Source organism: Carcharodon carcharias, chromosome 1 (genome assembly GCF_017639515.1).
Source record: "Carcharodon carcharias isolate sCarCar2 chromosome 1, sCarCar2.pri, whole genome shotgun sequence".
NCBI lineage: Eukaryota > Metazoa > Chordata > Chondrichthyes > Lamniformes > Lamnidae > Carcharodon > Carcharodon carcharias.
The window spans coordinates 140,780,633-140,807,806 of record NC_054467.1 but is presented as its reverse complement, the minus strand read 5'-3'; the positions used below and the strand labels follow the sequence as shown (position 1 = coordinate 140,807,806).

Sequence of the window (27,174 nt, the reverse complement as noted above, 5' to 3'; positions counted from 1 at the left end):
GTAAATGATCAATGAACAATGTGCAGGCTATCGCAAAGTCCATTTTCATGTCTATGTTATTATTGAAAACATACATCAAACTATCTATATTACAGATGGGTGAAGAATCACTAAAACAAAGCTATTTATAAAACTAGGATTCATGAACAAAGAACAGTCACACAAGATGGGAGACCTCAACCCTACATTGCAAAAACCATGCTTTTTTAAGAGTTCCAATCGCACCACATGCAACAGAAAACGTTGACCCACTCTTGATCCAGATTTACTGGAGAGGTTGCAAAATGTACCTGAGCTCGTTTTGGGAGTCAAGACTGACCTCACTGCCAGAAATGACTGGAGATTCAGCTCTTATTTTACTGTGCTGTGAGTTGAGGATAGCTGCTGAAGCTACTGAGGGCAAGAGATGGCAGGTGTAGGTTTTGATAGTGCAACTATCTTCCCCTTCCTCTGACTCACTGTCTGGGCCAGCCCCGGCGATGCTTAACTTCTCCCAGCGCTGCTGATCTATCTCCGTCACCGGGCCAAAGTGCACAAAGCGCTGGCAGCTGCCTGAAGCACTTTTATTGTTTCTTGCCTTACGAAAGGCAAGGTCATCTTGAGCTGCTTTTTCTATTTCAATTTCAGACATTGGCTTCATTTCAGAACAATTTCTAATTGGCTTGGAAGTGTCCTCACTAGAAGTTATGGAGAATGAAGAAAAATGAAAATTAAAGGCAGAAAACATTGAGATCACTAATTCTGTAGTTTGTATTGGTTAAAAGTGGAAATCACTCTATTAACAAATATGAACAATTTACTGCGAAACAGAATCATCTATCCAGTCTGTTTTGTGAGGACGTTCAGCTTATTATATTAATTTTTCAGCCATTTTGTTAATAAAAATGAAAACGTATGGAGTTGGAGGCTTTGATAGGGAATTGGTTAGGAGGCAGCAGACAGAGGCTGAAATCTTGTTGCAATATCAAGTGTCCTGGTGGCAGGACAGAAGGTGCTTGGGAGGGCTGACCGTGAGATATCACATGACAGCCAACCAATTAGATATTCATGGATGAGGTGCCCGGCCAATCGTGTGGTGGGGTAGGCGAAATCAGCGACCTTGCCATTACCTCACAGGGTCGAAGGTCCGGGTGCCATATTTAAAGGGCACCTGGACAGGCGTTCATTCCCTGCAAACCAGCAGCATCAGTCTGGCTGTGTGAGTGGATGCCTAGACTAAGCTTGTATTGCCTCAAGTACAGAAGTTTAAGGTTTGACATAACTGAGGTGCTTAAAATGATGAAAGTATTTGATAGGGAGAAACTATTTCCTCTGGCAGGGAGACCAGAACAAGGGGCATAACCTTAAAATTAGAGCTGGGCTATTCAGATAGTGATGTCCAAAGCACTCCTACATGCAAAGGTTAGTAGAAATCTGGAAGTCTCTCCCCCAGAAGCTGTTGACACTAAGTCAATCACAAATTTCACAAATTAATGTTTGTTAGGCAAAGGTATCAAGGGTTTCCGAACCAAGGTGGGTAGACAGAGTTAAGATACAGATCAGCCATGATTTAATTGAATGGTAGAGCAAGCTTGAGAGGCTGAATGATCTACTGTTCCTATGTTCACTGACTACAAACATGCTGACTTAATCGATGGTTTCAATGCAAACCTCTCAGGTCTGCATATATTGCATGAATACCACTAAAATTAAATCCAAAGATTTATTTCACTGTTGATAAACTTCTGCCGACAGTCCATAAAGAAGGCTAAAGACAGACAGAAGTGGTAGCAAAATGTCACTGCCAATGGAAGGAAAATAAGGAATTGCACCCTAGAAGTGAGTGACTTCCTTCAGGAGAGGAAGAAGAGGAAATCGAGGAAAAATTAAAGAGAAATTTGGCATTGAATAGTTCTAGTGCATTTCTTGGTAACTGACACAACTGACAAAATATAGAGGCTGGTGTAAGTCACCCAACTGTCTTCTTGATTAAAGCTGGTGCATTGTCTGGGGAGATAAAGAAGAAATTTAACTTGAAAGCTAAAGAATATGCGTATTTACTACAAGGGATCCAAAATTCTTATCCTTCAGTAATTCCGTGAAAGAACAGATACAAGTAGTCATTTACTTAGAAAGAGGCAGGAACTTTAGTCTGCTAGAAAACTTTAGTCTGGTTAATTTTACAGTAGACTGGGGTAAAAGAACACTGAAGGTTACATGCTTAAAAATAAAAGAGAATTTGCCCATAATTAAGTTGGCTATTTGATCATCCAAATTGATTCTACTTTATTAGTGTTGAAAATGTTTTCATTTCAGGACCAGCATATGTGGAGGGAATGTGTGATAGTTACCATCACTGGACCCACATCACTGTACATCTGATGGCTTCAGTGAATGTAATGGGAAGCAGTCACAGGAAAAAGATACTGAATGGCAGTGAGCACTACAGATTTCGTCTACACATATGGGCCTGAATATTGATTATTAACAGTGGTAAAATAATTAAAACTTGATACACTTGGATAAGGGGATTTTGGCAAATTTTTTATACTCAAGATTATTGCTGAAAGTGCTGTAGGATTGAATGCTTTACTGCCTTCTGTTTGTTTAGGTTAGGTGCAGTAAGGCTAATACAGAGCAAAGCTGTTCTTAATCTTCCTGAACAGTATGGTTTAACTACTGTTCATCAGGGCACCCCTATTACAACAGGGTGATACTTCTGGTTCACACAACAGTTATCCGTTTGAGCCCTTCTCTAACATTGCCAACTTATTGACAACCAGTGCTGTTATGGGTAGTTTGTGCTGTGCCTCCAAACATACAAAAAATTGTTAAGAATGGCCACATTTATTCCATTTAATATCCTTAAAACAAGCAAAAGGATGAGGCTTTAAAGCCATCAATGTGCCTGGATTGAAATGGTGATCCCAGAATGAAAGTGCAATAAACTAATCCACATCAACACAGTCTCCCATGGGTTACTTGGGTTTAATTACTGGTAATTTTGTTATTTTTTCAAATGTAGCATTGGTGCTCTCTTAAGAAATACTTTAGGTTAAACAACATAATATGATGTATGACATATGAAAAAAAAACAATGTAATGTTTTGATTTGCTTCTTTGAGGGAAGGATAATGTACTGGAAGGAAATGATGCAACACTGTACCAGCAGTATTGCATAATAATGTTTTGAATTAGACTGCATTAAATTAAAAACAAGTTCTTCAATTAACTAAGGTTCTTACACAGACAATTATTACTTTTTCAAGCATTATTTTTAAATAAATGTACAGATTAAGAAAATATGTATTACTCAACAGCTAACAATATATGAAAGAACAGGAAAATTTGAAACAACAGCTTTCTCTATGATGCTTTCTGTTAGAAACAACAAGGGAAGGCCAGTAACAACCTGGTGTCAGTGGAAAGCTTGAGCCTCTGCCATATTTCCATATCAGCTGATGTGATAGAGGAATGAATGAAGGTGTGAGGCTTTTGCCAACTGGTAAAGCCACCCAGGGCCTTTCGCCGAGCCAGATCATCGCGCTCTATATCTGGGGCTTTCAGCTGCTCTTCCACTTCGGGCTCATTCTGTTGCTGTGACTTCAGGAGCACACTTGCATTTTGTGGGACAACCACCTCATCCTCTGCAACCTGAATATGACTTTGGCTGAACAATTGTATGCAGGTCAAAGGAGGAAAAAGCACAGAATATCAAGTGAGAAGAGAGAAAACAAATAGGTAAATGAAGTGAAGTTTTTTGGAGGTGCCAGTTTGCAATAGATTAGTAAGTTAAAGTGGGAACTGGGAGAAAGGTGGCAGCATAAATATTTTAGTGCACATTAAGGCTAAAATCATATGAGGTTGGATAGAAGCAGGAAATATGTTAACAAATAATAGGCTCATAATTCTATAAAATGTGTTCTCTAATGGGGAAACCTAGGGCAAAGGGACATAATATTAAGAATTTAAGTCAGGCGGAAGTACTTTTTCACACAAAAAATGGTGAGAAGCTGGAAAACTCACTCCCAAAAGGCTGCGAATGCTGAGTCAATTTTTAAAGACTGAAATCGATAAATTTCTGTTAGCTAAGGGCACCAAAGGATATGGAGAATTGCAGGTAAATGGAGTTGAACTATGGAATGTACGAGATCTAATTTAGTGGAACAGGTTCTAAGGGCTGAATGGCCTTCTGTTAATCTGTCCCTAATCATGAAAGCAGAAGTAAGGCTTTTTGTGTAAAAGCTGGGTATTCACACACAAACTATAAACTTGTATAGCCTATGTTTATTTACAATAACTATCTTTCCCAGTATCTGAGATGCATTTTTATGGAATTAAAGATGTTTATCTGAATTTACTTCACAACCAATATGAAGATTTTAAATTGCAAACTGCAAACAAAAGTGGTGGAAAAGTGTTAAATGACCTGTACTCAGAAGGGAACATATGAACTCCCCACAGTGGCATTTCTCTTCCATTGGATATTTGGAGATGCATCTTCACAACATACTATCAATCTAAGAAGAATTTGATGGAATCTTTTGAGTTTTTGCCTAGCGTATTTTGAATGTACATTTTTGATCAATAAACTAACTAAAATAGGAAAACAATTGGGCAATTTTCAACTGCCAACCATTCTGTTTACAAGGCATCCGGCAGTTGAATATAGTAGAGAAAGCAATGACCACCTCTTAGATGGCCAAGACCTGCCTGACATGGCTTTCAATTGGGCCCTTCAATGGACATACTCCATCCATTTGCAACAAATGGTAGGCAGAGACATTCCAACCACGGCCAGGAACGCTGTTGGGGGGAATGCTCCTCCTAGCCCCACAAAAATCCTACAGCTTGATCACCAGTGCTATTCACCTATGGAGATGGAGCCATTGGAATTCACCTTCCATTGGTTCAATGCACTGCTGGTTAGCGTGAATTGATTGTTCAATCCATTGGGGACTGTCCACGACTGGACTGCAGAATTCATGCCCATTTTGGCAGATAGTTCAAAATTGGTTCCACATCAATGCTAAAACATCATTACAAACTAACAACAAATTCATAAAGAGGGCTGAAGCTAGACATAGCTTGAGAATACAGAGTGGATGCATCAGTAAAATAAATAATGCTGCCTTTCTCACTAAAAAAAGCATGGTAAAGGAAAACACAAAGTGGAAGCGATAAGTAAATACTCAGAAAATGAGTAGACTAGAAGTCAGAATGTACAAGACTATAGGAGATGACTATGATCCATTTAGCCAGTCACAAAATTTGAAAAAAGGTCACATGTGACACTAACTCTCAGGCACCTCCATTGTTTTCTCTGCTAAATATCTATCCAGCTCGCTCCTGAATTTGCTGAAATTAGAGGGCAAACGTTAACCGATGTGAACCTCAAGCAGCCAGTCGGTGGAGCGCACCCACTGACCACCCAATAGTCCTAACAGGAAGCTCGGTCCATTTTGACAGCTGGGTCTCATTCCATTTTGGCCAGCAGGCCATGAGCAGGAAAGTTGTTAAGTAGGTTTTGGGGAGGGATAGAGGGAGGGATAGTTACATAGAGGGAAGGACATCAATTTGAGCGAACATAATGCGCACCTGTCCATTTTCAGCTCTTTACTTTGTGAAGCTCCAGCAGCTTTATATGCAGATTGCTTGATACTCGCCCAGCGCTCCCTATCCTTTTTCGTGCATGGTCCAGGTAAGAATTGATTGACTGCAATTTTGGACTTGGACTGATGCATCTGGGCCTTCCTCAAAGCAAGGTCGTCTTTCTCAATATCTGGAACTTTTTGTTCCTCCTCCTCAGACTCTGACTCGTTGTCCTGATAGCTTGTCAAAAATGTATTCTCCCTGCGGAGGATGATATCTGGAGTGGTTTGCTCACAATTTTCATCTTGTTTGTTTTGTCTACCGTAAAGGGGCAAAAACTGTAAATATTTGTCATCCGAAACAAACAATAGCATTTTCCAGCTTGGTAAACGTAAGGCTGCGTGCTGTTAGCAGAAAAACTTCAATAGCTAAGTACTATAAATGCAACTGTGAGTATTTCTTTAATTTTTATTTAGGTGAATTTTTCCCATGCCTGTTTCCACATACAGTCCTTTGCAACTTTCATTCCACTTTCATGCACATGCCATTTTGTTCCACACTGGCTACACCAACAATGCCTTGCACAAAGTGAGGGACTCAAAAGAAACCCTGAGGTAGATCGCTCATGATTCCCTGTCTGTTGATGTCAATTGTGTATCCATGATTTTCTGCTAAGCTGTTTTCTGCATGTGATGTCCCATTGATGACACAAAATATTGGAAAAGCTTACTGTGAGTTTCTTCGGACTCGATTGCATCATTTACCATGCATCTCACAGCTAAAACAAATGATAGGAGTCTTGGTAAAAGTTGAAGAATTATTAATAACAGTCACTTTCAATCATGTAGAAATACTTAAAAATAAATATAGGGGAATTTAGTTTGAGTCATATGGTACAATATCATTACAGACTGAATTGTGGGACACTAGCTACGGACATTTGGATTTAGAAATTTGATCTAGCCTGAAAACAAGTGGGGGGAGACAAGGAGAGGGCTGCATGAGCCTGTTCTCAGGGGCACAATGTGAAATTCATGCCCACAGCTCATTATTATGAGTCAGGTGTGCAGCCAGTATTGCCCATGCTGTTTATTGAATGCATGCTTGTTTGGAGAGTCAATAAATTGTGAGTTTCTGGTGCCACGTAAGTGTTTTCAGGACTCTTAAAGAGGAGGTGCACCATGCCTTGAAGCAGCAGGAAACCTTCAGAAAAATGGCTGCATGAGGTCCAGACAAGGTATTCAGGTTCTCAGTGTTGGAGGCCTTGATCAAAGTGGTGGACAGGAGGAGAGAGATCCTATTCCCTCCCCGGGTGCAGCAAGCCCTTCAGGCAACACCTCCACTGGCAGTAAGAAGGTATCAGTGCAGGGGTCCAATTACAGAAGCTTAGCACATGGGATGTGCTGCAATGCTGAATGTAGTTCAATAACCTTGCCAAAGTTGGCAAGGTAAGAACACTGCTCTCTACTTACACTTCAACTCTCACCACTCATGAGATCATCAGAAATAGGAATCAGGTGTAAGCCATTCGGCCCATCGAGCCTGCTCCGCCATTCAATAAGATGGCTGATCTGATTGTGGCCTTAAACCCACTTTCCTGCCCGACCCCCATAACTCTTGACTCCCTCGTGGATCAAAAAATCTCTCTAACTGCACTGAATATATTCAATGTCCCAGCCTCTACTATTGTCTGTGGAAGAGGATTCCAAAGATTGACAACCCTCTGAGAGAAGAAATTCCTCCTCATCACTGTCCTAAATGGAAGAGCCCTTATTTTTAAAATCTGCTCCCTTGTTCTAGATTTCCCAACGGTGGGCTGGGCGAGGGGGGATGTGGAACATCTTCTCAGCATCTACCCTGTCAAGCCCCCTCAAAATCTTATGTTTCAATAAGATCACCTCTCATTCTTCTAAACTGCTATGAATATAGATCCAACATGCTCAGCCTTTCTTCATAAGACAACCCATTCATCCCAGGAATCAGCCCAGCGAGCCTTCTCCAAACTGCTTCCAATGCAAGTATATCCCTCCTTAATTAAGGAGACCAAAATTGTACACAGTATTCGAGATGTAACTACTCACAGTAATCTCCTCACTCACTTCTTTTCACTTTCTTATAATCACTGCATCAGACTTCACTCCACTGCCTCCTCCTCATACTCATATTCTGCACCTTCTACTCACACCACAATTTCAGCCCTTACTTCACATTCTGCATACAGCATCTGCACTATTCCACCTATTATTCGGAGGGAGGGCAGCAGGGTGTCTTTCCCATTGAACAATGTTACTTTCTTGGGCCACATTCTCAAAATAGCCCACATGGCCATCACTGACATACTCCTTTATTCCGGGAGAAGGTTTCCTAGAATATGGGGCAGGAGGCAGCAACCAGAGGAGGCTTTATTTCCCTGTACACCCTCTTTTCCAGATGGAGCAAGTCATGCTGGTCATTCTGGGCAGAAGAAGAACCCTGGCCATTGTGAGCGGTAACACTCTGAGGAGAAGATTCCAGGCTTTCTTCACATCTTATCCTTCTTTTCCTTGCCACCTTCCATTTCACCCTAGACTTTCCATGACAATCTCAGTTACTTTCACACAGGGCCAGTCCAAGAAGAGCAGGCCAACCTTCCTGAACACATGGCATCACTCAATCTGATTGCAGCAAGCACCAGCTCAAAGATTGGCACCATACCTGCTTTAAAGCATTAGCTAAATGAGGGGTGTTAACACAATGAATCAATGTGCAGAAGCTAGGAGCATAGGATGCCAAAGGTGCCAGCTCACACTGTAGCTTTCTTTGCATAGGACTCAAGTTCAGACTTCAAGGATCAGAGCCACAGAAGAAGGTTGAGGAGAATACACCAAGAAATGCACTGAGCAGCCTGCCAGCAAGCTTGTATATGTCTCAGAGCACTGAAGAGTCCAAATTCTACTTGTGTTAAGCTTCACACAAAGCATGGACACCATTCTGTCCAACATGGGGCAAGTGGTCTGCTCCATGAGCAAGATAGTGGCATCCATGATGATGAAGCCTCTGCCAACAGCAATGACAGTTCCATGGCTCCTTTTCTGTACCCCCTCATCACCCAGCCCCAAAGGCAAATCTACCGGATCCCCCATGACAGCACAAAATTATTCCTCGAAGACAGTATTCACTTGAAGAATTCAGAAAATAGTCAATAAAAGGCCTAAATGTTAACTGGCAACTGAGGACAAACCGGTAATTAACCCATGTGGAATGGTTGAGCCCTTTAAATACACTACTGCAGGGACCTTGCTGACTTTTACTGGGATGATTTGCTGAGCAATTTTATCAGAAGGCAAGTCAGGCATTGGGGCTCATAAAAAGGGTCTTGCACAAAACATAGGACCAAGATTTAAATATTAATTAGATCAGCCCAACCTAATTATGGCAGTTCTAACGCAGGACACCACCTGCCATTCTGGACCTTTAGCTGCCCATTTTATGCCTGTAAATATTGGGACAGCATGATATAATTCTGTGGTACAGAAAACCTGGAACTCTGATACCATTTTCTTGTAAGAAAGTTGTGTTTGATTTGCAAATATAAATAATTTCATAGAGAATAACAGAGAATAGGGAATAATAGAGAATAATGTGGTTTAAAATATGGGGTCCAAATACTATGCATAACTGCTCAAACTTTACTCCTGGCCATTTTCTATAACAATAATACATAAGAACATAAGAAATAGGAACATGAGTAGACCATTTGGCCCCTCGAGCCTGCTCCGCCATTCAATAAGATCATGGCTGATCTTCTTGTGTTTCGATTTCCACATTCCTGTCTAACCCTGATACCCTTTGATTCCCTTGCCAAACAAGAATCTATCTACCTCTGCCTTAAAAATATTCAATGACCCCGCCTCTACGATCTTCTGAGGCAGAGAATTCCAAAGTCACACAACACTCAGAGAAAAAAATTTCTCCTCATCTCTGTCCTAAAAGGGCGACCCTTAATTTTAACACAGTGCCCCCCTAATTCTGGACTCACACACAAGAGGAAACATCCTTTCGTCATCCACCTTGTCAAGGCTGTTCACGATCTTGTATACTTCAATCAAATCACCCCTCACTCTTCTAAACTCCAATGGAAACAAGCCCAGTCTGTCCAACCTTTCCTCATAACACAACCCACTCATTCCAGGTATCAATCTAGTAAACCTCCTTTGAACCGCCTCCAATACATTTACATCCTTCCTTAAATAAGGAGACCAAAACTGCACACAGTATTCGAGGTGCAGTCTCACCAATACCCTGTATAACTGAAGCATAACATCCTTACTTTTATGTTCAACCCCGCTCGTAATAAAGGATAGCATTCCACTAGCCTTCTAAGTTACTTGCTGTACCTGCATACTAACTTTTTGTGACTCATGCACTAGAACGCCTAGATCTCTCTGCATCTCAGAATTATGCAGCTGTTCTCCATTTAAGTAATACTCTGCTTTTTTGTTCTTTCTGCCAATGTGCACAACTTCACATTTTCCCACATTAAACTCCATTTGCCAGGTCTTTGCCCAGTCGCTCAACCTATCTACATCCATTTGCCACCTCCTCATGTCCTCTTCACCACACAATTTCCTACCTATCTTTGTGTCATCTGAAAATTTAGCTACCATGTCTTCACTCCCCTCATCTAAGTCATTGATGTAAATCGTAAAAAGTTGAGGCCCCAGTACAGACCCCTGTGGGACTCCACTCATCACATCCTGCCAATCAGAAAAAAAAACATTCATGCATACTCTCTGCTTTCTGCCAGCCGGCCAATCTTCTATCCATGCTAATATGTTCCCCCTTACACCATTTTTTATTTTCTGTAATAATCTTTGATGTGGCACCTTATCGAATGCCTTCTGAAGGGAAGAGGAGTGGCAGCTGGACACTGCTGAGTCATCCACTCAGTAATGTCAGAGGCTGTCCTCTCCCTCCGAGTTCCCTTTGCCTGTGAGCCCCTCTGTCACCGCAAAGGGAGCAGCTGACCTACAGGTGATACTGAAGGAAGGAAGAAGTGTGTGTGTGTGCCAGGGCCTATCGGAGCCTCGTGCAAGCATTCTCCCATCACGTGGATCCTTCCCATACCACACTCATCTCAATGTCCTGATCATTTTCAATGCTGCCTGCTGAGGTTCGCTTTCAGTTGTCCATCTGAGCTGACCTGCATCTCCACCCACCCACTGATCACACTCCCATGCAGCACCTCATCTTACCCACCACAACTCTCATTTCACTTTCGATTTAGACAGCATGGTGCTAATTCAGTTTTGCATTTACTCCCCCATCCTCCCTCCTGCCCCAGTCACCCAATTCCTTTCCCCACCACTGTTGACGCCCCTTCTACCTCTCCTCCATGACCTACCAGCTACAACCCTTTTCCTTCGGGGATGTCCAGATGAACTTGCACATTCCCTTCCTTCCCAAAAATCCCAGCCCCATCCACATTAACCTCCCCACCCCCCTCCTTCCCACCCCCAGGGTCCATGTCTGCCTTTGAGTCACCACCAACCATCCTCGCCATCCTTTCTATCACTACTGTCAAACCCTCACCCTCCCACACTACTGCCTCACTCTGCCTTCGGTCATTCTCACCATTTCCTCATACCACACCCAGTTTCATAGAAATATAGACACATAGAAAATAGGAGGAGTAGGCCATTTGGCTCTTTGAGCCTGCTCTGCTCTTCATTATGATCATGGCTGATCATCCAACTCAACAGCCTGCTCCTGCTTTGTCCCCATACCCTTTGATTCCTTTCACCCCAAGAACTATATCTAACTCCTTCTTGAAAACATACAATGTTTTGGCCTCAACTACTTTCTGTGGTATCGAATTCCACCGGCTCAATGCTCTCTGGGTGAAGAAATTTCTCCTCTTCTCAGTCCCGTATCCTCAGGCTGTGACCCCTGGTTCTGGACTCTCCCACCATCGGGAACATCCTTCCTGCATCTACCTGTCTAGTCCTGTTAGAATTTTATAGGTTTCTATGAGATCCCCCTCATTCTTCTGAACTCCAGCGTATATAATCCTAACCGACTCAATCTCTCCTTACATGTCAGTCCCACCATCCCAGGAATCAGTCAGGTAAACCTTCGCTGCACTCCCTCTACAGCAAGAACATCCTTCCTCAGATAAGGAGACCAAAACTGCACACGATATTCCAGGTATGGTCTCACCAAGGCCCTGTATAATTGCAGCAAGACATCTCTGCTCCTGTACTCGACTCCTCCCACTATGAAGGCCAACATACCATTTGCCTTCTTTCCCCCCTGCTGCACCTGCATGCTTATCTTCAACGACTGGTGTATGAGGACACCCAGGTCTCGTTGCACATTCCCCTCTCTCAATTTATAGCCATTCAGATAATATTCTGCCTTCCTATTTTTGCAACCAAAGTGGATAACCTCACATTTATCCACATTATATTTCATCTGCCATGCATTTGCCCACTCACTGAGCTTGTCCAAATCACACTGAAGCATCTCCGCATCCTCCTCACAGCTCACCCACCCACCCACCCAGCTTTGTGTCATCTGCAAATTCAGAGATATTACATTTAGCTCCCTCATCTAAATCATTATATATATTGTGAATAGCTGGGGCCCCAGCACCGATCCCTGCAGTACCCCACTAGTCGCTGCCTGCCATTTGGAAAAAGACCCATTTATTCCTACTCTTTGTTTCCTGTCTGCCAACCAGTTTTCTATCCATCTCAGTGCACTACCCCCAATCCCATGCTCTTTAATTTTACATGTTAATCTCTTATGTGGGACTTTGTCGAAAGCCTTCTGAAAGTCCAAATAAACCACATCCACTGGCTCCCCCTCATCAACTCTAATATTTACATTCTCAAAAAATTCCAGTAGATTTGTCAAGCATGACCTCCCCTTCGTAAATCCATGCTGACTCTGTCCGATTCTGCCATTGTTTTCCAAGTGCTCAGCTATTAACTCTTTTATAATGGACTCCAGAATTTTCCCCACTACTGATTTCAGGCTGACTGTTTTCTCTCCACCTCCCTTTTTAAATAGTGGGGTTACATTGGCTACCCTTCAATCTGTAGGAACTGTTCCACAGTCTATAGAATCTTGGAAGATGACCACCAATGTATTCACTATTTCGAGGGCCACTTCCTTAAGTACTCTGGGGTGTAGATTATCAGGCCCTGGGGATTTATTGGCCTTCAATCCCATCAATTTCTGCAACACCATTTCCCTACTAATACTGATTTCTTTCAGTTCCTTCCTCTCACTAAACCCTGTGTTCCCCAACATTTCTGGTATGTTATTAGTGTTCTCCTTTGTGAAGACAGAACCGAAGCATGTATTTAGTTGGTCAGCCATTTCTTTGTTTCCCATTATAAATTCCCCTGTTTCTGACTGTAAGGGACCTACATTTGTCTTCACCAATCTTTTTCTCTTCACATACCTATAGAAACTTTTACAGTCAGTTTTTATGTTCCCCGCAAGCTTACTCTCGTACTCTATTTTCCCCTTCTTAATCAATACCTTGGTCCTCCTTTGCTGAATTCTAAAGTGCTTCCAATCCTCAGGTCTGTTTTCTCTGGCCAATTTGTATGCCTCTTCCTTGAATCTAATACTATCTCTAACTTCCCTTGTAAGCCATGGTTTGGCCACCTTTTCTACACCTTTCACTCCCCAGGACGCAGTCATGGACTCATTAGAGCCCTCCCTTGCATGTTCACCTGGACATCGCCCCATAAGAACCACCCCCCCTAGACCCTTTCCCCCCTCTGGACCCTGTCCGCTGTTGGAGCCCCTTCCCCTCTTGGAACCCCTCCTACCCTTGGAAACCCTTCCCACCACCCCACCCAGACTCCACCCTCCTTAATCCTCTCCCCATCGGTTCCCCTCTCCCCTTACTCCTTCCCCCTTCCCGACTCCTTCCTCAGCCCTTACTCCTTCCTCGCCCTTACTCCCTCCCCTATCCACTCTCCTTCCTCCCCCTGGACTCCCTCCCCTCTCTACTTTTCTTTCCCCCTCTGAACACCTTCCACCCCCTTTACACCTACCTCCCCAGTTGCCGTCTTCTCCCCCATTAGCCCTCCTCCCCTATACTCCCACTCCCCTCCAACCTCACCCGCCTGACACCTTCGTTCCCCACCTCCTAACCTCTTCCTCTCCTAGTCAATACTAGACCTTCCTCTCCCACCCTCTGGTACATCCTCCTCTCCCAAACACAGCTGGACCTTCCACTTCACTCCCTTGACCATCATCCATTGTGAGCAGACCCTCAAAGGTGGCTTTTGAACTTCCATGCGCTGCTTCGCAGCAGAGCCATGTCCATGAGAAGTCCCGACTTCTGCACATCACACTTGTTAAGACGTGTTTTGCACCGGCCTGCAATCAGGCCAATGTGGGCAGACAATCCAGCATGGGGGAATCAGTCTGGCCTTATAATGACACGCAGATGTATTGCAATGAGGTCCCCAATGTCTGACGGGCCGGGAAGATGATCTACTGGTTTCATGACATCGTGAAACCGATTTTTGGCCTCACCAAATTGTCTGCTCATCCTGCCAGGCAGACCCGGCGCCAGTGGGCATGGAAAATTCCGCCACAGTGAAGTAAATCCAAGCATTATTGTAGCTCAAACCACATGATCCAGTTATTGAGAGTCTGCCTGATACTTGTATTGTGCTGCTGACAAACTGAAAATCCTTAAAAACTGAATAAGATCTGTATATGCCTTTATATATTGAAGTAATTTCAGTTTCATACTACACATCACTCTGTGGGATATTTTCCAACTTTGCAATCCTATAGGAAGCTTTATGAACCATTGGATGCATGATACAATTTAGCCACATGCTGCTCAGTGCTAGTCCGGGCTCATAATATTTCTCACAGTGTAAACTCCCATCAGGTGAGGTTCTCAATGGGAATGGTGAGGTCAGGAAGTTATCCTTCATATGTAACATACACTTATTTACCTAATTCTATATGTGATATTACTTCACTCCATCTATCACCCTATTTTGGAACACGCTTTTACCTCTATCAAATGCAATTTTATAAGTGTGTGCTCCCACCCTTGTCTGCTGAGAAAACATAGTGGGAATTTGAGTGTGTACCCCTCATGATATTCTATCCATTAACATTTCCAATAGGCATTTTGGTTGTTAGGTTCTGTGCTGGGAGTAAGAACTTCTAAAACATCCCTATCATCGCTTAGACATGACAAACAGAAGTGTGTTCATTAATTTGTTACAAGGTTATATTGCTATGTTAAGGCTTGAGCACCACAGTGACAAAAATGTCCAACATTTCTATCAATCTGTTAGTTGTAGAAGTGGTGCCATGCTAAGGTGAGTAACCCAGCTTTGCCACATAGATAAATTCACAACATCTGTCGTACATAGCTATTGTGATTTAAATATTCAAATACAGCACAAGAGTCATTAACTGAGAACTAATGTAGGAAATATTGCTTGATGTGTATATAGTAAAATGGCCAAGTCAAAATGAGCATCAGCCAACATACTTTAGTTTACTGCCACATTCCCCAGCCTCATCACTGATTTCTATTATACCATGTCAAAATCAATCATTCAAAATCATTAAAAGCACCATTCACAATCAAAATCATTAGAATGAATTTTCACTTTCCATTTTAAAGGCACCTTAATTAACTGACATCAAATTTCATCAAAATGAAATTGACTTGTGCTTAAATATTTTCTCTGATCACAATTTCCCTCATGTTCAGTTTAAAGATTAGTCATAATTTCCAAAAGTCTCACAGAACACCATGGTATAATAAAACCCAATGAAGTAATAATTCATTGTGCCTCACCACAAAATCTCATGCCTTTATTTCATCTCTATGAGAGCTCAACACCATGTTGCTGACCTGCAGTATCGCTTAGATGCTGGCATGAGTGTAATACCAGCGTTCTGAATTCTTTTCAACTTCTTAACTTCTTCTTCATCCTTCCTCTCCCATTTTGCACCTTCTACAGTTGCTCTGTGTCCTGGGTCTTCCGCCACACAAACTTGTAGCTGCTTCTTGAGACTATCAGCATCTCCAGTAGAAGCTGGTTCACATTCCACTGCTGTCTTGGAACCATCAACTCCTTGAACTTGGAAAAATGTAGTTGGTGGCTCAGCAAAATCTTCATCCTGACAGGATTCTTCATTTTGCTCTTCTTCTATAGTCTCAGGATGACTATGACTAATGAGTTATATGACATTTATTAAGGCAAACAAGTTGTAGATCTTATACAAACACCCAGTTTACATTGTAAGCAGTGTTACAGATCATGACAAATCATTTATATCCTTCATTGGGATATAATTTAACTTCAAGTGGCCCTGTCATTGGAGAAGGGCAAAAACCAATTGGGGGAATCTCTTATACCATTCTGAATTATTACCTTAGCAACAGGCTATTAAGGTAGTCGCTAAGTGAAACTCAGCCACAACATTTTCACAGCAGTATTTTCAAAATGTTGTACAGTGTGACCTGGATTTAGAAATTTCAAGCTGAAGGCTGCTCTGTTTTAGTACTATAAAATGAACATTGCTGAGACTATCACACCCACCTCCTTGGTGGCCAACACGCTTACGTTTAGGAATTTTTCTCTCACAAGCTGGGATTACTGAATATAATCAAACCTTTGACAATAATGTCCATTCAGAAGTCCAATAATTTTACCACAGCTGAACTATTTCCAAATGCAGTCATGTAGGTTATCTTTATTGCAATTCAAATGAAGGGTGCATCTCCATGCCAAAATTCATGATGATGGCTGAGTTATTTTCATTGGACAATAATGGAAGTATGTTGTTTACTGAGCAATAACAGACATCAATAGGCTTTGCTAGGATTGGTGAGATGGTTCAGTTTAATAAAACCATCTTAACGAGCAACAAAACTATTTACAATCAAGCCAAAGTGTCTGGATGTATAACTGAATCACATTGTATAGCTCCACAAATGAATGTAGAAGGTTAGGTCACATTTGGATGTTAACTTAGTACCAGTAATTCACGAAACATGACTTAATGATGTGACTTACCTGAAAGGTCGCTCTGCTCCTACTGGTGAGGTAGTGTTGCTCCAACTCTTCCTATAACTTTCTCCTCGCTCTGCCCGTTTTTTCCGAAGAGGTGCTGGCATATAGGCTGTATGGTTGCTCTTGTTGGGTAGGTACTGGTTAAACGGCAAGGATGATTTGGGTTCACTATAGGAAGTCCGTCTTACAGACATGTCGTCTCGCTTCACATCAGGTGCCTTCTGTGTAATATCTGATTCAGAGTCACTGCCACGACCTTTCAGAATATCAAAAAAAAAGTGTCAGAAAATGACACATCACGTTGTTGTGACATATGTCAGCAACACACAAATGGTACTCAAAAGGTAACCTGTCTCCTTTTCACCTACAATTTGTCAGTTCTCATGATCCTCCACTCACACACACTCCACACTCTGTAAAATGTAGAAATAACCAGGACTGCTTTGTTTCCATTCTTTACCCTGCCCTCTATGAAGAAGTGGCAAAGGAATGATATCAGGAAGCAGGGTAATCCCAACTTTCATACAGCAACTGAAAGAGCCCTATTTTGAAAAATATCCATTTATCTTACATGTCCTATTACACCCGCAATGTAGCATGTCACTGTTTCTGAAACTGGCCATTGTGCAAGATGCTAGTTAGTGCAACGGCCCTTGACAAAGCATTTGTTACATACATCCTGAAGTGACTGGTACAGTCCACATTTAAAGGTCACTTTTTTCTTCTCTAATATACCTTAAATTGCTTTACAAAAGAATAAACTGTCTATAAACAGCCCTACTCAGACCACCACTATATCTGTAAGAAAGAACATTGCTCTGAATGTGAACAGCCTTACTTAAGCATGTTTCATTATTTTCCAAAGTGCATGTTCTTAACACTACTCAAATTCTGCCAAGCTTTTCATACAAACTGCTGTTTTCTTTGTCAGTTTGCCCCAATAGCTGAAAATGAAACCTCCCACTGCTATCTTTTCATTCACGCACCTCCCTGGAAATAGTATCTAGGATAAGGGCTGTATATGCTTCATTTCCCAAACTCAATCATTTTAAGTGTATGTTTTCTTTACTTACATTGGGTAAGATTACATACTTTGTAATTGTGTCTTTGCTTTAAAAAGTCTCACTGGCATTTCTGAGGTGGGTGTTTTCTGCTTTTCAGTCTGGACTTGTTTTTGTAAAGCACAAAAATTGTTATAATTGAGAAAGAACATTGTAAACAGCAGGACAATTCATTCAGCTTTTTTGTCAACGGCTATTCAGTCAGATACAGTTACTGTCAAATATCACATTTCATAGATTAGGTTCACAAGCATATCGCATTAATAGGTCAGTTATATTTCCATTTACATCAATGTAAAGCTGTTTGGCTTTGTATCAACACAAGCTCCATAGTGTAATTTGGGTGCCAACTTGTCCAAACGCAGCTTAGCAAAGTAGTATGAAGCCTGCAGGAGACTGTTTCATATTACTTCAGTTTCATCGTTGCTCGTGTACAAACCGAATGTGAAGTAATGTTTAAAATCCGTAATGTTAGCAAAGATGACAGGCTGCTATTTAAACAGAATTCTGATGGCACTGAGCAGATTTCTATGTATATGTACAGGTATACGTGAACAGGGCATCATTGTCCCTCATCTGAAAGCAACACAGGAGCTGCCAGTATAACTCAGCTCTGCTGGTCCCATGTAACTCTGAAGTGCAGTGGTGAACTATAGCCTCATATAACTACACACATCTTTATAGATTTTTACTGCGCAGTAATGGTTGTAAACAGTCCCAGACTGAGAACAACTGCTGAATTTACGTGTAGCAGATACCCTCCTGGGACATTATCACCACCTACCGTCACTACTTCCTCTAAGTATCACCTCTGGTGATGGAGTCTGTTGTGACCGTGATCCAAATGAATCCAGACTATCAAAGGAATCATCCCTGTTATGTCTGGGAGGTGAGAGGGAGTCACTGCGTTCAGAGTCCCAGCTGTCAATGTAGCCACTGTCACGGATACTTCGTTTTGGACTGTCCGTGTCTTCCATCTCCTGATGATAGGCAGAACATGAAATAGCTCATTAAGATAGACATTGATTTTTTTAAAGAAGTTGCTTACCCCAATTTGCAAGGGTTAAAGAAAGGAAACAATATCAACGACTCAGACACCGACTCCCATTTGTGTATTATGGTCCAGAGTTGTGGATAAAAAACAGACTACATTGACTGTGTTTGGTACTTTCCAACTTCGACGCTCTCCTAATAAAATATCCTTTCATTTTCAAACGGCTCTCCAAATAGTGACAATCAAGTTGTGCCCTTCACCCATTTACACAAACCCTGCCTGTGGCCATTTCCGAGCAGAGTGACAATTTGTGGACTGCAATGTAACAAAGTTTGTCTTCAACTTTCCCGACAAAAGAAATTCCTGGATTAAGGAGAAATAGCTTTCAGAGGTAATCAGCAATGAAAATATGCAAAAGCTTTTCCTCTTCCCTTAAAAAAATCATTCCAGCACTTTGCTGCTTGCCAGCTATTGGCTTTGAAGGCTATGAACGCACTTGCATCTGACCCGCATGGTCGGAGCATTGAGAACAATCGCTGCCTTTCACAGTCCCTGATTATAAATTCTTTCCAAGGCAAGAAGCCCATACTAAACACTGAAACTCTAGCCCAAGGAAAGGTCAATGGAAGCCATCCTATGCTACACTCAGCCCAGTGCTATAATAAATCCCTTGTCTCAATTAAAGATTACTTTAACATTAATTGCTATAGCAAAGGACCGATCAGCACACATATGTTCAAAAGAGGTCTTGGTTTCATTTTACAAAAATCTCTATGATTTTGGATTACTTGTGACAATTTAATCATGACATTTTCCATGACTGAAATAAAAGTTGTGTCTGATATCTCACCACACCGATACCAAGTTAACAAGAAATTTAGAAACAGCACACGATTAAAATACAGTGGTGTTCTTGTTCACGTCTGTGACCATATCACGTGGTTCAACAATCTAGTTCTTTTAACATTTTGTTAGTCATTCTTTACCTCACAAATAAGCTTTTTTAAAAATTCTCAGATTAAGGATGTTAGAAGTACTGCAAATGATGAAATGATATTATTGTGAACATTTAAAATATTTTTAATGACTCACTCAGCACCTTTAAAAAAAACCTGGATGTGAATAAAGGCAGTATTTGCCAAATTTGCTGTTATTGAGTGTTGGGAGTCAAACAACTTTCACTCTCTTCCACAATTCTGAGAAAAGCTTACATAAAAAAAATTAAAAACCATGGTATTAAAAATGTTGAAATCATATAAGTTCAAAACTAGTTATCTAACAGCCTTGAAATGATATTAAGCAATGTTATTATATGACACCTGATATGTTTGGGTCAAATTCTTTGCCCTACTGTTCTAACAGAAACTGCTGTGCTAATTCCATGGTTACATTTGATATGATTGAATTTGTAATGAATACATTAGGCATCTGTGCAATAATATTGCACAGCATAATTTCCACACCTGGGTATTTTTCTCCCTCTATTTATAATATGAAAAAAATAGTTGAATGTTTCATCTGGACTTTGCCTACATTAATAATATTATCACACAAGTGAAAATGAACAGTATATTAGGTAAAGCTGATTGTTCTGTACACTAATTGTAACAATGTTTGACAATGCAAACTTCAACGATTAAGGAAACACACACACACACACCCAAAGGCCCCCTGACTGGCCAATTTAGGACCGCCCAGCATGAAACGCGTCTTCCCAATGGTTGGGAAGGGCTGTGCGGGGGCAGGGGTATGTTGGGCGCCAGGTCCAATGGCAACCTGGCAGACGGTTTAAAAATGGCACAGGCAGCTCCTTGAAGGCTGCCAGGGACAAACATGTCTTCTGCGTTCTGGAGACAGAAGCCATGGCCTCAATAGCAGCTGGAGACATCAGGTGAGAGGGCAGGTCAGGTGGGCACTGCCCCCCCCAACCCCCCCACCCTGCCCCGGGTTTTCAGATGACTGCCCCGCAGTGCTATTGGAGGAGCTGGCTGCCAGGAGGGACACCCATATCCCCAGAGATGGGAGGAGGAGGCCACTGCACAAGACAAAAAAAGCTTGGGAGGAGGTGGCAGCCGAGGTCAACAGCCACAAATTTGTGCAGTGCACATGGGTACAGTGCCACAAAAGGTTCAATGAACTGCTGCACTTGGGGAGGGTGAGTACCATGTTGGCATGGATCAGTGTGGTGAAGTGTTAAGGGCTGGCCTTCCCCCTGTGAGGCTCAGGGATGTTAGAGTCTGAGTGCCAACTGTCAATGACTCCGGAGCTGGCCAAGAGGGTGAGCCCTGGCTGCTTGGATGGAGTGCCTTGCACGTCAGCGGCCACGACTCCGATGTGCCCTGTAAGGTGTTCCTCAGATGGGGTTGGGCAGGCTGCAATGGCAGGTAGAGAGTGGACTAATCAATGAAGGCAAAGATAATGGAGTATAAAATAGGGAAGTCTTGCTAAAACTATACAAGGCACTACTTAGACCACACCTAGAATACTGTGAAAAATTTTGGTCCCCTTATCTAAGGCAAGATATACTGGCATTGGAGGTAGTCCAGAGAAGGTTCACTAGGTTGATCCCGGGTATGGAGGGATATTCTTATGAGGGCAGGTTGAGTAGGATGGGCCTGTACTCATTGGAGTTTAGAAGAATGAGAGGTGACCTTATTGAAACATATTAGAATCTTAGGGGACTTGACAGGGTAGATGCTGAGAGGTTGTTTCCCCTTGTGGGAAAGTCTAGGACTAGAGGGCATAATCTCAGAGTAAGGAGTCGCTCAGTTAAGGCAAAGATGAGGGGAAATTTCTTCTCTCAGAGGATAGTGAATCTGTGGAACTCTTTACTGCAGAGGGCTGTAGCGGCTGGGTTGTTAAGTATATTCAAGGCTGAGATAGAGAGATTTATAATCAGTAAGGGAGTCAAGGATTATGGGGAAAAGGCAGGAAAGTGGAGTTGAGGATTATCAGATGAGCCATGATTTCATTGAATGGCAGAGCAGACTCGATGAGCCAGATTGCCTACTTAGCTCCTAACTTTTATGGTCTTATGCTCCTCTGTTCTTTCAGGAGAAGATGAGCCATAACAACATTGAGAGGTCACGAACAGGTGGAGGCCTCCCCAAACCTTCTAATCCTGACCAGATTTGGGCAGGAAGCCTTGGAACTGGAGAGGCACCTCGTTCAGCCAGTCATGGAGAGGCGGGTGTGTCAGACGAAGGTAAGAGTGCAGTGAACAGAGGTGAGAGTTTCAGATTGTACAACCATTCTAGCATAGTCTCTTCACTGATGGGAGTCTTAAAACTGGAGTTCCCATTGATCATTGAAAGATGATGGCACCATGATGCAGATCTCCATTGTCTCAGCAGAGTGCCTGACATGCACAATGACAGTGTAGTGACTTAACCTAATGACATGTCATTGTTCTCCCTTAGATTTGCCAGCATGCACTCATTTGCAGATCCCTGAAGAGCCACCCCTGATGCCAGAGGACTGTAGGGCTTCAGCTGCACCTGCATCACACCTGCGCTCTAAGCTAGGCACCAACGCAGGGACGAGCACCTGGGTGGGTATTAAATCTTTGGCTGCAATGTTGGTGCACAGCAGTGAGGGCGCATCACACTCATTTGAAGAGCAGATGGAGTCAGAGATTGCCCAGGGCGCCGGCAGTCAGAGGACTGCTGGAGACCAGAACGATGCTGAGTTGAAGGCAGATGATGAGCCTCTGGAGTCATCCATTAGGCGGCAGATGCTGGATGTCCAGCGGGATGTGCGGGAGGACCTGGCGGAGATCCATGAGGGTATGTGTGCCATGGCCTCTGTTGTGGAGGAGTCCATGTGGAGTATGAGCACTCCGCTGACCCTCATCGCCGAGCACACTGCCTCCTACATGGAGAGAGAAGCAACTCTCATGGAGAAGCAGCTTCAGGGATAGAATGAGGGGTTCTTGGGGATGCGCTTGGACCTGCAAGCCCTCACACAGGCACTGACCTCAGGTGGTCAGTGCTAGTGTGGGAGATGGATGAGGCACCCAGTATCCCAGCTAGGCGCCCGTCCATCAATGGTGAGCAGAGAGTTCAGAGCGACCTAACGTTAGCGCATGAGCTGCTTGTCATCTCTGTTGGCTTCTCTCAGGGTGCTCAAGGTCACCAAGGCCAACAAGACATCAGAGTCAGCAGCTGTTTCCAATGCCACTACCAGTGGAGGAGGTTGGGGGGGGTGGGGGTGGGGGGGGGTGCGTGTGCAGGGGTTGCAACCAGACGCGGTACTCATAATCATAAGTTTAAGGCACCATGAGCACAAGAGGGGCTGGTCATGGGTGATCTTTTGTTCTGTAATGTTGTGTTTATGTTTACTGGTGTGAAAATGAACACCAGAGATGGTGATGTTAATTTGTTTTGATTGTGAAAATTACATAAATTTTGTTTTTGTCGTCATGGCCTGAGTATGCTTCACCTTTTTACCTTTTTATTTTTTGGTGCAGGGTACGCCAGTTTGTAATGCTGGACATGAATGGCTCTGAACTTTATTGCACAGGCACTGAATGTTTTTTGTGTTCAAATGAAAGGCTCCTTTCATACATCTGGGATGGAGGTGGCAGCCCTGGCATGCGTTTGAAGCAGATCTTTGGCAGCCTTGCTGAAGGAGCGTTGGATCAAGGCGTCCCTGATGTTCCTGCCTCCCTGGAGGTTACTGAGGTCTGCCTCCACCCTATCAGCGTTCTCCTCATTGTGCTCTTCTTCTAACTCACTACTGGATTCATCCTCTGTAGCCTGTGGAGCTGCCTCAAGATCCTCTCCCTCCAATGGGTACCAGATTGTGAAGAGGGCAGCATACAACCAAGATCAGTGACATCCGCTACGGGGGGTATTGCAGTACACCCCCTAAACGGTCCAGGCATCAGAAGTGCACCTTTCTATCACTACTGTTATGGAGGCATGACTCTTATTTTAATGCTGCTCTGCCTCTGTTCTTGGGTGATGGAGAGATGTCATAAGCCACTTTTCACAGATAGGCCTTGTCACTCAGCAGCCATCCATCCAGTTGGGCTGGAGCACTGAATAGCTTTGATACCTGGGAGTGTCTCAGGATGTATGCATAATGGGAGCTGCCTGGGTACCTTGCACAGACTTGTAGAATCAGCATCCTGTGGTCACACACTATCTGCACGTTCATGGAGTGGAAGCCCTTCCTGTTGACGAAGGCACTGGGCTCACCTGCTGGCATCTTGATGGCCACGTGTGCATCTATTGCACCCTGGACATGAGGGAAGCCAGCAATTGTTGCAAACACTCTGGCTTGCTCAGCCTAGCTGGCCTCATCCGTATGGAACAGGGCGCCTGACACCAGCTCGACACAACTGTGGACAGCTGATTGGGACACTCACTGACCCCTGGAAAGAGCTGGGGGCATAGAAGTTGAGGGCCACTGTGACCTTCAGAGCTACTGGCGTGGGGTGTCCACCCACACAGTTGGACCTGATCTCAGGCCCAATCACATGACAAATGGAGGTCACAATCTCCCTGGAGAGGCGCTGCATCTTGGACATATTGAGGTAGCTGCACTGCCGCCTGTAAACCCTGGCAGCAGGATAATTATTCAGCAGGATAATGGCATCTTCTGTGGCCCCTTATGCCTTGGACTTCCTGCTTGTCCTGTGCCACTTGTGCCTGCACCTCTCCACCCATAGGCTAATTCCCTGGAAGCTGTATTAGGACACCTGGCCTCCTCTCCCTTCTGCCCCTCTCTTCCTCCTCAGAGGAGGTGCCACCAGTGAAGACTACAAGCCCCATTAACCGAAGGCAGTCTGATACCTGGAAGGTTCCACATGGTCAAAATCCTCTGGGGCCTTGGAGACACCAATGAGTTCTGAAATGAAGCCTGGAAATGCTAAGAATGAAACTCAGAACTGACTTGAAGCTGTGAAATAAACAATCAGCAACAAACTATCTCGTAAACTCCTCACAGTGGCAATGCTGCTGACCCTTTTTATCCCGCCCTTGGATGAGGTTTTGCAACATGTGGGCTGCCCGCCTGCCCATGCAACAAGTGCAAAATCGCACAGGCAACATTAAATTACACGCACGCACGCACACACACACACACACCTTAACACTGAAATTAAAAATGTATTACCTTTTGGATCTGAGACAACAACCCTTCAAATTCTTTCAGGTTCAGTGTCGGCCCACTGTAGGATGTGCAACTGTTTGCTGTTTTTCCCAGCCAATAAATAGTGATCAAAACCTGAGGGATATAAATGATTTTAGTAAATTATTGCTGTGGTGAACACTTTAATCCCAGAAAATGGTCCATCTCAGGTACTAAGAACATTCTGGGAGAATTTGTGTTTTAAAAGGCACAGTTCCTTAAAGGGTTAGTGCAAGAGCTCTGGTTGTTTTTCTTGGAAGGGACATCCATTTACAAGAAAAGGTAATTAAGCAATTTTAAAGATGCTGGAAATCTTGAGACCCTGGTGGACTGTGTACAAAGCGGGTCACATGGTAGTTTATGGCTCTGAAAAAAAAATGCCTGGAAAACTGTGTTTAAAAGTTGGTTTTGGTTTTGCTTTGAGGAGCAGGAGGATGAACTACTTGTGAAAAGAACACAGCAGCCTTTTTGCAGTCCAGGGCCAGTCCACAGCCAGAAGTGAGTATAAGCTGCTCCTAAGTTGTTCTCCATGCTGAAATAGAGTACCTGCAAGTGTTCCTCAGGCTGCCTGAAAAGCAATGTAAGTCATTGATTGTTTCACAGTTCAATGCTACAAGAACGACTGTATAAACTGGACATCATTTCAAGGACTCCACCATCTTTCCTTTTCCCTGGAACCATTAGCTTTTAATGTTTGACAGAGTTCCTCTATTTTGATTTTTTGCCGTGTGTGTGTGTGTGTGTGTGTGTGTGTGTGCGTGCGTGGAGGGGGAGGGTGTGGCTTAGGGCATCTCAAAAGAGCAATTAGTATACTTACATATTTCATACAGTATGTTAATAAGCTTTGCCTTTCCATTTGACAAGATTGGTTTTATAATAAACTAATAAGTTTGTTGTTTATTAAAAGAGGCCTGGCTAAAGTCTCTTTTATTCTGGGGAACAGGAGCGAAGATAAGTAATTGGCCATATTGGTAAGTGGATTAAACATTTAAACACAATGGTGCAACCTGTGGAGTAGTGGGGCTAGATCAACTGCGCATTCTTCCCATATCCCGATCGTGACAATGCCCAGTGCTGCTTATAGTGGAGTAATGTCATGGTCTCATTAAAAGAAAATTTTGCATTTGGAAAATTACATTTGTTGCCAAGAAACAAGCATTTTCAATTATATATAGGGCAGAATTTATTCAGGGCAGTGGGGGACCCGCATACACCACCAAAACTGGTGGCCCTGCCCCACCAACCCATTTTCCAGGAGCCCTGAAAGAACAAAGTCCCTAATTGGCAGCAGGAACCCTCTCACTGGGCCTCCCAGCTCCATGGAGGACATTTAATTTCAGGACTTACCCCAGTAGGTTGGGAACCCCACCCCAAGAACGGTGGCTGCTGCTGATATTCACTTGGTTCTTCACCAGGGAATCATTGTTGTTACTCTGGAGAAAAATAAGTGAGGGTAGGGTGGGGGTTGAGGGGAGGGATCACCAGTGAGAGGGGGGAAGGGGATCTGAAGAAAGGGCAGGGGAGTGGCTCTCAGCAGGTGCCCTCCTTCCCAATATGGGTCCCTTGATCAGGCACTGAGTACCTTTGAATGAGGACCAACCGCAGCCCTCCCCACTCAAACTAGGCTCATCTCCCTACATGCAGAGTTCCCGCCTGCCATTGGCGGAATAGCAGCAGTGTGGGATGAGGCCCTTAAGTTGGCAATAATTACCCACTTAATGGGCTCAACTGGCATCCAGATGAGAAGGCTGTCCTCAAGCCTTCCCAGCCCGTGTGTAATCATCACCAGCCCGCAGCCTCTTGCCTGATCAAATGGCTCCCCCTCCACCTCCGAATGCGCCTCTAGGGGGGGAAAGTGATAAAGCCAAGGCCTCAAACTGATTAACTGAAACCTACCATTAAGAATACATTTAATTGCAGGGCTTCCCCCAGTAGGGTGGAGATCCTACCCCAAGAGCAACTGACCAATTAGAGGCTGGCAGTTCTCCATTACTGCCACCAGTATCCCTCAATGGAGTCAGACACTACACTAGTGCAGTGAAAGCATGTGCATAAAAAATTTATTGGGCAGGATTTTCGGGTTGTCGGGCGGGCGGGCCCGGGAGCAGCCAGGAAATGGTCCACTGCCTACGATCGGCCCCCGACTGCGATTTCATGCTGGATTAATAGCTAGCCGGCATGAAACGCATGCTAAGAACCTCAGTGCTGCCGGGGTGGGGGCAGGAGGAGGGCGAGCGCAAAAGTCTGCGCATTCGCCAGGGAAGCGCGCACGGCAAAAGCTCCCTGAGGGCAGGGAGCTGCCTCAGGAAGCTGAACAATTTTAAAATCAAAAATAAAGATTTTTAAAATCTGA

General features: G+C 43.5%; 1 protein-coding gene across 16 annotated transcripts in view; it reads right to left on the bottom strand.

The window, feature by feature from the left end:
- LOC121287879 (LIM and calponin homology domains-containing protein 1-like) overlaps positions 1-27,174 on the bottom strand; it is a 518,147-nt gene that overhangs the window by 158,846 nt on the left and 332,127 nt on the right. For 12 of the 16 annotated variants that reach the window (XM_041205922.1, XM_041206441.1, XM_041206524.1 and 9 more), the window contains 7 exons: positions 24,807-24,917; positions 18,477-18,672; positions 16,635-16,887; positions 15,467-15,787; positions 5,578-5,889; positions 3,392-3,649; positions 291-677 (listed from right to left, as the gene is read on the bottom strand). In XM_041205922.1, the coding sequence (XP_041061856.1) occupies positions 291-677; positions 3,392-3,649; positions 5,578-5,889; positions 15,467-15,787; positions 16,635-16,887; positions 18,477-18,672; positions 24,807-24,917 (1,838 nt within the window). Of the gene's footprint in view, positions 1-290; positions 678-3,391; positions 3,650-5,577; positions 5,890-15,466; positions 15,788-16,634; positions 16,888-18,476; positions 18,673-18,740; positions 19,114-24,806; positions 24,918-27,174 lie in introns of those variants that run through there. The other 4 variants (XM_041206926.1, XM_041206977.1, XM_041207052.1 and 1 more) reach the window with 4 other exon arrangements.